At 42.7% G+C, this 10,000-nt stretch overlaps 1 protein-coding gene across 1 annotated transcript in view; it reads left to right on the top strand.

Annotated features, from left to right (window-relative positions):
* dnah5l (dynein, axonemal, heavy chain 5 like) overlaps window positions 1-10,000 on the top strand; it is a 105,071-nt gene that overhangs the window by 1,956 nt on the left and 93,115 nt on the right. The window contains exons 3-8 of the mRNA XM_031308623.2: window positions 1,504-1,607; window positions 2,362-2,550; window positions 3,252-3,326; window positions 3,501-3,584; window positions 6,351-6,422; window positions 7,526-7,627. Of these exons, the coding sequence (XP_031164483.1) occupies window positions 1,504-1,607; window positions 2,362-2,550; window positions 3,252-3,326; window positions 3,501-3,584; window positions 6,351-6,422; window positions 7,526-7,627 (626 nt within the window). The remainder of the gene's footprint in view (window positions 1-1,503; window positions 1,608-2,361; window positions 2,551-3,251; window positions 3,327-3,500; window positions 3,585-6,350; window positions 6,423-7,525; window positions 7,628-10,000) is intronic.

The raw sequence follows: 10,000 nt of genomic DNA, 5'->3' as shown, positions 1-10,000 counted from the left end.
GTACACCCATTTTCTTGTCCAGTTTGGTCATCTTACATCCGTTGCCCTCACAGATTCCTGCAGCTAAGCTTGGATGTACATTTACATTCATGTAAAGGCTATTGATAACATGCCTCTGAAGTTTGACTTTTTGCACCATTACAATACTTATAGGCAACTAGTCATCATATCTTCCGCTCCATGAAACACGTTAATGCTCAATAGTACACATACAGTATATGGTTCTTTAATGTATTTGCAATGTACTGAAATGCGTTCATTTTCAATGGGCATAAATGCGGCTGAAACAGGTGCATCCCAAATTTTTCAACATTAAAGGTCCCATGGCATGAAAATTTCACTTTATGAGGTTTTTTAACATTAATATGCATTCCCCCAGCATGCCTATGGTCCCCCAGTGGCTAGAAATGGTGATAGGTGTAAACCGAGCCCTGGGTATCCTGCTCTAGTGGCTGTAATTCTGCACCAAGGCTGAATTTCGGGAAAGAGACTTCAGATACAGTATTAGGGGACCACTAAGGTCTATATAAAAGAGACTTCAGATACAGTATTAGGGGACCACTAAGGTCTATATAAAGAGACTTCAGATACAGTATTAGGGGACCACTAAGGTCTATATAAAGAGACTTCAGATACAGTATTAGGGGACCACTAAGGCCTATATAAAGAGACTTCAGATACAGTATTAGAGGACCACTAAGGTCTATATAAAGAGACTTCAGATACAGTATTAGGGGACCACTAAGGTCTATATAAAGAGACTTCAGATACAGTATTAGGGGACCACTAAAGTCTATATAAAAGCATCCAAAGAGCACCATGTCATGGGACCGTTAAATTTTAATATAACATCATAGTCATTATGGCCTTTAGAAAAACAAATTTTGTGGAGGAGGGGTAGTGCACTATGGCGCTGCCTAAGCTTTTGTCCTTAATGGCATTTTTTCCCCTTACATTACTTTTACTTTTATATTTTAAGTAGTTTTGAAACCAGTACTTTTTACACTTTTACTTGAGTAAAAAGCTTGAGTTGATACTTCAACTTCTACAGAAGCTTTTTAAACCCTGGTATCTATACTTCTACCTGAGTAATGAATGTGAATACTTTTGACACCTCCGGTTGCTACTACTTTTACTGCTGGGTTTTCCCATTTTACTCCTAATATTACTGCAATTATAGTACGACTACTATTACCACAACTAATCACACACCTATGAATGGATTTAATGCATCTGAAACCATTTCAAGATGTGATTTATGTTCGGATGCTTCTCTGTTTTTGTGCGAGTAAATTTTGTGGTTTTACAACACAAGAAAGAATAACTGAAATGTGTAAACCAGACTGGCCTAATGACATTAATAACTACCGTAGATTATGGCTGACAGACGTTGTTTTATGGCGATGACAAAACAATAAAAGCCAATAAAATATTGAAATTCTTATTTAGGTATTCCTGCTGTTTTTTGGTTTTGATCATTTGTTTTTCTCCTCCGATCTTCAGATGCGGCTGGCAGAGGACATCGGCGAATAGGAAGCCAGAACCTGAGAGCCATCAATCACATGACGTCTCCGGCAGCTGCTCCGCCCCCGACCACCAGCACCTTGGTGAGTAAACGGTAACAGCACCTACCTGCCTCCTACCCTACATACGGGGGTAGGAAGTGAGGGTCGGAAGCATGGGGGTAAGAAGTAGGGAAGAGGCCCCCCAAAACTTGACGCCTCTTGTATAGGATTTCGTTTTGCAGCTGGTGTGAACCCATCACAAGATGGTCTCTAGTTTTTCAAAGTGCTCGACTTCTGGCTCGAATGATTGACTCAGAATGAACTCGACTTTGTTCTGACTGCCAGGATCAGAAATATAACTCTGTACAGCTTCAGGGAATACGTTTACTACATTTTTACAAGCCAGGAAAATTTGCTGTTGTGTGCTACACGTGTGAAAGAGAAACTCCAGACAATGTCTAAAGGATGGAGATCCTGACATTGCCCAGAGTTGTACATATGTATGTTTTAACGGCTTGACAAGGGCGGAGGAAGTGCTGCTCGGAAGTACGGCGGTAGGGAGTAGGGAAGAGGTCCCCCCAAATGTTACGTCCCTGCCTGGATTTGGCTTCGAAACTGGTGATAAAAAAAACAGAACATAAACAATGTAAGGGCTGGGTAGAAACAAAAAAATCAATGTGTTGCAATATCAATTTCCCCAATTCTATATCAATTTATTTTGTAACAAAGATGTCTAGTTTTTCAATGTGCTCGACTTCTGGCACAGAATGAACACTTTGTTGAAGACTTTGTTCTGACTGCCAGGATCAGAAATATAACTGTGCACAGTGTCTTCAGGAACTGCTTTGTCTTCCAGGTGTCTGGTAAAAGGACCGTGCTGTTGTCCAACGAGGCGAGGAGAGAGATAGCGAAGCAGGCGAGAGCCATGAAGGAGGAGAGGCGAGCGACGTTGGACGCCCGACACAAATACCTGATCAGCAGGTTGGTGGACGCCGGGACTCTGGGGGAGCCAGAGGTGGAGGAAACCCTCGTCTCTGACGACAAGGTAACATCACAGTCTGGGTCGCTACGCGATCTGTGCTGCCTGCACGATCCGGTATGCGCATAAATACGTAGTAGAAAACGTGAGGGTTTCCCTACACTATTTGTATCACGCATGCGTTGAAACACTTGACGGCCAGGCGGCACAACTGGCAGCATATAACATTTTATGTTGTTCATTATGCATGTTTTATAAAGATGTTTAAATTAAGTACTTATTGTCACTGATCCAAAACCGCATATCAACGTCCGTGTACTACACCTTGGCCACATTGATATTTTTGTGACGTAGTGTGGGGATGTTGTGATGTTTTTAAATGTAGCTTACTCTATGCATTATGAGGTGTTTACGTGGTTGCCAATCCAAAATAATAAAGGAGTTGTTACATGTTACATGAACATACACCTTTTTGGTTACATGTGGAATGAAGTCTGAGTCTTTCTGTCACTGCAAGCCTTCAGTTTCCTCCACACTCCCCTTTGCGATTCATTGCTGTCGCGGTGCAAAGGTGCGCAAGCGTGGAACAGATCATGCAGTCGTAAAACAGGATTATCATCTGTGTATGCGCGAACATCTTGCGCATGTCGGATCGTGCAGGCAGCACAGATGGCGTACCTACAGTCTGGTTTAAAACTACAGATGTCTCCTCTGTTCTCCCCGAGTCAGTGGGCAAACTCTGCATGATTCATGTCTGATTCTTCCAGTTCAGTCTCATCGAGGAGTTCTTTGCTGCGAACGGATCCAAGAAGCTGATTTTCTTCTATCAGAATGTGAATCAGGTAAAAATACTGTATGTTTTCATGGATATTTTAACTTTTTCTGTCTCTGTTCTCAATCTGTTTTTCTGATTTCAATTTCTGTCTCTCTCCTCATCACTTCTGTCTCTTGCCTGACTTTCTGCCTCCTATCTTTTTCTCATCATTTAACCTTTTTGTCTCCATCTGTCTCCCCAGAATCCGTCTTCCAGTTTTTCGTCCTGTGTGGACGCAGCCACTTCAGCTCAGAGGAAACTCTTCCTCACCACAGGGAGCTCTGAGGTTGGCGTCAGCTGCTGTTGATTACACATTTTTGGAAGTCTGAGTTCCAGTAAAACACATCACAAAGAAAGCTTAATAACAAATAGTCCCTGGAAGGAGCTAATTCAGGAACCACAAGACTGTTTGACTTTCTCATAAACGACAGATGATGCCTCTGTCAGAATTGTAGTTATTTTGCATCTGTTTTTAGTTGTTTTACATTTCTATGTAGTCCTTTTGAACCTCCTTGTGGGTGTTTGCTAGCCTAGAAATCTAGACCACCCTAGCAGCAACAAATGTAATTTGCAGCCAGGGTCGTCTAGCAACTCTCCGTTGGTTTGCGAGCTGGAAAAACCAAACTCTGGCCGGGCCAATCACAGTATGTATAGAGTCGGTGGGCGGGGCTTATGGCTGCTGCTGCTGGCGAACAGCGTTCTTTGGAATCAGCTTTGGCCGCGACTCTGGAAGACTTGGAGTTCAGCTTTTCTTTGAGAAAAGAACAAAGAACGGCCCTGAAGTCATTCTTAAAAAAGGAAGACGTGTTCAGAGTTTAAAGTTTAATCTATCAACTAGCCTTGCTCTGATTGGTTGGAGCTCTATCCTATTGCGTGCAGAGGGAATTAGAAAGACAACCGTTTATCCCGCCCCTCGGATTGAGCCCGGCCAATGGGGAGTTCCCAGACCCAACATCTGGATGTGGGTCTGGCTCGTCAGGATAGGGGTTTGCATCTATTGTTAGGTATTTAGCATTTATTTTCAGGCATTTTCATCTTTTAGTGGTGGTTTTTGCATCTATTCTAAATCATTTTTAATTTATATTTTGTCTTTTTGCATATTTTTGGGGTAGTTTTGTCTTTAATTTAGAGCCAGGTCAAAATGCAAGTTAAGTTCCTAATTTCCTACAACGTTTCATAGGTTCCTGCATAAATTCATGCCATTGAAAGTGCCTCCTCATGTTTAGTACACATAATAATAATAATACGTGTTTATTAGTATAGCACCTTATACAGAACTAAGTCCCAAAGAGCTTCAGAAGAGAAATATATGAGCGTTGTGAGACGGTGTGTTGGGTGCACAGTGTGTAGAAGAAGTGTAACTATAAGATGCATTATGATTGCACATTCTGTCTGAGCAGTTGTCAACATATATGTAGTTTCCCTCTGAGCGCCTGCCTAACGTTAACCATTGTCCTGCCTCAGAGATAATACCTGCTCTGGTTGAGTTTGTGTTGAGTTGCTATGGAAGAAAACTGCGTGTTGCTTTGTTTGCTGGTTAGCGAGGCGACAACAAACACCTCCCGCATTCATTACACGGTCTGGAAACTGCATGCAGACCAGTTCTACCCAGAGCAAACAGACTGGTTATCCCGCTCACCTGTTCTCTTTGTTCCAAGTTTACACAGCAATCAAGCTTGAGCTGAAAAGGTGCATGCTAACTATGGTGCTAATGAAGTCGGAACAGCGTTTAAAAGGCATTATAGCGTTTGTAAATTTAGCTATCTAAAAGTTTATCATCGTTTTTCATCTGCCTCAGGATGGCGATACTTCCAAACATAGCGTTGTTGTGAAACATTTCATAATACAGGACTAATACCAGAACATTTTTGTATATGTCATATATGTCATCACTGTGTTTATATACTTAAGTGGATGTATCACAGAGTATAACTTTTCGTAGCTTTATTCGTGGTTCATGGTTCGTCAGCCTACAACCAGCCAGAGCTAAAGGGGGGTGATAACGAAGGAGCAGGGGATATATATGGCGGGAAATCCTCAGAAGCTTCCAAGAGAAGTTTCTGGAATGGATGCTCCAGATAAGAAAGAAACCAGTTTTTTTTAAAGCCAAAAAAAAGATCAGTCAACGGCGAGGACAAATCATCATTGGTGGAACTTTTCTTCATTGGAAAGACGCTAAGGCCTCCTGCACACTGCCTGCGTGGCGTGAGTGTGTCAGCTGCGCGGCGTGTCCATTTATATTTCAGCTCCCATGTTAACAGGTTAGAGCGTGCACACTGCCCGCACGTCTCAGCCGCGCCGAAAACGCGTGCATGCTAGAAATAGGACCGACGCCTATTTTTCACGTGACACGCCAGCGTGTTGGAAGCGTTTCCAGGCAAAATAGAATACGAAAAGATGTTTATATGTCATTTAGACACAAATACATATTAATAAATGACATTTTGATGTTTGAAAGTCTCGAGGTTTTTACATAAATGCAGATATAAATGTAATTTAAAAAAATAATAATAATTATCGATTTTCAAATATTGCACCTCAATATACAAAAAATACAGTACAGTAAAATTGTATTTCAATTGGATTCTGATAAAACAATAACATGGACTTTACTATCTCAGGAAAGGGAATTGATATATATATATATATCAAAATATGTGCAAACAAAAATATTGACAAAGTAAAGTTGAAGAACACGCTATTATTTCTTTTTATCAATGAGAAACATCCATGTGTACAGACAAGGCTAGCAGCAGCGCCGCGTCAGACACCTTTCTGGTGTGCAAAGACGTAGAAAACGCCACGCAGCCGTCACGCTACAGAAACGCCACGCTCACGCCACGCTCACGCCACGCTCACGCCACGCAGCCAGTGTGCACGAGCCCTTAGTGTCTTTCCAACAAAGAAAAGTTAGATGCTGGCAGTAACGGTTTGCGTTAATTGCAAAAATACTTGTTTAAGAAGTTGAAGGCCTAGTTCCTCTTACCATAGGTAGGAGGCACAGTTCCACACTGCAGTTTTAAACTAAACACAGTCTCTTTCTGTTTTTCAGCCTCTACTGGGGAAGTGTCTTTTCTTCCTGAGAACCACTGAGAAGGCGATAACCACCGCTAACGTACAGCAGGTCTGTAGCTCCACTTGGTCCTCCTGTTGACTCATTGCAGTGTTTCCTTTTAGGATGTTTTTTAGCAGTGGGGGCAGGTCTGTCCCCCCCCCCCCCGCCACCCCCCCCATCAACCCCTCCGCCAAATGTTTTACGTATGAAATGGAACTGACACTTCGCTGCAACACAAACAAATATATTCATTCACCTCTATTCACACACAATGAGGCATATTATTGTTATTATATATTTTCACTTGTGATTGAACTGTATTTTTTGAGGAACTATAGGGCACATAACATCTTTTGGTGGAGCTGTTTGTTTAATAGTCGACTTGGAAGAAAGCGAACGTTTTGACAGTAAACTACATGAACACAGCAGTATGTGGAGTTAAACCAGACGGGTCCAGTAACCTCTGAATAGTTCTACTTGTTGTTAAACTGGACGGGTCCAATAACCTCTGAATAGTTCTACTGGTTGTTAAACTAGACGGGTGCAATATCCTCTGAATAGTTCTACTTGTTGTTAAACTGGATGGGTCCAATAACCTCTGAATAGTTCTACTTGTTGTTAAACTGGACGGGTCCAATAACCTCTGAATAGTTCTACTTGTTGTTAAACTGGACGGGTCCAATAACCTCTGAATAGTTCTACTTGTTGTTAAACTGGATGGGTCCAATATCCTCTGAATAGTTCTACTTGTTGTTAAACTGGACGGGTCCAATATCCTCTGAATAGTTCTACTTGTTGTTAAACTGGACGGGCCCAATAACCTCTGAATAGTTCTACTTGTTGTTAAACTGGACGGGTCCAGTAACCTCTGAATAGTTCTACTTGTTGTTAAACTGGATGGGTCCAATAACCTCTGAATAGTTCTACTTGTTGTTACATTGCAATGTGAGCGGCAGCCAACGGGGGTTGCATCATGTCGGCAGGATCATTTAAAAGGCAACCATGACTACATTGTGTCTGCCCTATTTCTGTTACCGTGGCGGCAGAAATTTTGCCAAAGCGGGCCGCCACTACAAAATCAACATAGAAGAAACTGCATTGTGATGTGTTTATTAAGACAGCTATAATCTAGCTGTGTAGCTCTCACGCTGTTGTCCCTGCTGTGTTTGCAGGAGGTGAACTTCGGCATGTTGGACTGCAGCGACGGCAGCATCCTGAACAGTCTGGAGACTCTGCTGGCTCACATCATGATACCGGCCCTCCGGTCCCAGCAGGTAAACACCAACATCCAATCCAGACCGTCTTCACCCAGAAAACAGCCGTATAGGTCGATCGTGTGAGCAGCTAACATATAGCATATTTACTTTTACCCTTTTAGGCGGCGACCTCTAGTGGCTGTAGTAATTAGCGCGCAATTTGAGAAAACTAGGAATGAGGTGACAACGTATAAGAGCACAAAACGCTGCGTAAAAAGGTAAACAAACATTTTCACTCAGTAGACCAGAACACAAACTCCGGAAGTTATGTTTGTGACTCATTTTAAAGTGCTCATATTATGCTTTTTGACTTTTTCCCTTTCCTTTATTGTGTTATATATCCTTTTTGTGCACGTTATAGGTTTACAAAGTGAAAAAGCCCAAAGTCCCCCCCAAAGGGACTTACCATCTCCAACAGAAAACACTGTTCACAAACTGCTCCAAACAGCTCTATTGTAGTCCAGCCTTTACTTCAGAGACAAACGTGGTCACTTTGGAACACACGTTATAATGCTCACCTAGCTGCTAGCATGACACGCCCTCATACTCTGCTTCTGACTGGCTAGTAGTCCTTACCTAGGTACTGTCAGGGCACGCCCTCATACTCTGCTTCTGACTGGCTAGTAGTCCTTACCTAGCTACTGTCAGGGCACGCCCTCATACTCTGCTTCTGACTGGCTAGTAGTCCTTACCTAGCTACTGTCAGGGCACGCCCTCATACTCTGCTTCTGACTGGCTAGTAGTCCTTACCTAGGTACTGTCAGGACACGCCCTCATACTCTGCTTCTGACTGGCTAGTAGTCCTTACCTAGCTACTGTCAGGGCACGCCCTCATACTCTGCTTCTGACTGGCTAGTAGTCCTTACCTAGGTACTGTCAGGACACGCCCTCATACTCTGCTTCTGACTGGCTAGTAGTCCTTACCTAGTTACTGTCAAGGCACGCCCTCATACTCTGCTTCTGACTGGCTAGTAGTCCTTACCTAGCTACTGTCAGGGCACGCCCTCATACTCTGCTTCTGACTGGCTAGTAGTCCTTACCTAGCTACTGTCAGGGCACACCCTCATACTCTGCTTCTGACTGGCTAGTAGTCCTTACCTAGCTACTGATCATGTGCGACTGCCAACAAAGATGTTCCAGCAGTGAGATGTCTCACTCTGTAGCTAAAACAGAGAGCTCAACACACAGGGTGAATAGAGGAGCTGCAGCAATGAGCAGTACAACATAAATATGTTTTTGAAAATTAAACCTTGTAAACCTATTCTGGTCCAACCTCTAAATACAATTATGAACCTGAAAATTAGCATAATATGAGCACTTTAAGTCAGTCTCAAAGTGTTTGTTGCCTAAACTGAACTAGTTCTGTTTCACAACGTTAAATGGAACAGTCGTGTGTTAGTCACGAGATCAAAACTGCAACCGTTACATGTTTAAAACGATTACCGTGCAACCATTTCACAACGTAAAATACAACAATCTAACTACCTAAATTCCACCAGGCGCGTCTGCGCTGCATTATGTCGGCACAGCAGGCGCCGCCAGCAATTGCAGCTACTCAAGGAGAAGCAGTGGCAGCAAAAACTGTCCTGTCCTGTTAGTAGTGTCCTGAGCAGTGTCCCGGGACACTCAGACACTGTCCTGTACACAGGACAGTGTCTGGGAGTCACAGGACAATGTCTGATTGTCCCGGGACAGTTTTTGCTGCCACTGCTGCTGCACTCAAGACGATGCTTGTGATTTCACCAGCTGCGATGCAGCGCATCACGGAAGCGGTTTCTCCGGTCTGCTCCACCTAAAAACACGCCAGGTCTATTTGTGACAGAGCGGTGGGGCGTTCAGCAGTCCAGGCAGGAACTGGAACGACTAGAGCATCTGGTCAATTTTCTAAAATAAATGATCTGTTCAGACTCCCGATCGTATATCCCATCACTACACTATTGTAACAACTAAAACACAGCAACAAATCTTTGATCTGTGTCGTTCATGATAGAGATGGTCCGATACCATTTTCTGCTTCCTGATACCGATTCTGATACCTGAACTTGCGTATCGGCCGATACCGAGTACTGATCTGATACCAGTGTGTCATATATTTTATTATGTTTTAACAACTGTATACTACTATCTCTGTATAGATGATATGATGTATAACAGCTGTATACTACTATCTCTGTATGGATGATATGATGTATAACAGCTGTATACTACTATCTCTGTATGGATGTGATATTATTTTGACTTTGTTGTCGGCCTGGCTCAGGTTAAACTCTTTGTGAAACATGAACGCCACAGAACTTTCTTCTATTCTGCAGTTTGACAGTCAGTTATAACGGAAAAATAACATAAATAAACTACTTTAACATAGATTTTCTTTAGGGCTTTATTACGTGG

Source organism: Sander lucioperca, chromosome 23 (assembly GCF_008315115.2).
Source record: "Sander lucioperca isolate FBNREF2018 chromosome 23, SLUC_FBN_1.2, whole genome shotgun sequence".
Taxonomy (NCBI): domain Eukaryota; kingdom Metazoa; phylum Chordata; class Actinopteri; order Perciformes; family Percidae; genus Sander; species Sander lucioperca.
The sequence above is the reverse complement of the archived record's forward strand: the minus strand, read 5'-3'. Positions and strand labels throughout refer to the sequence as shown.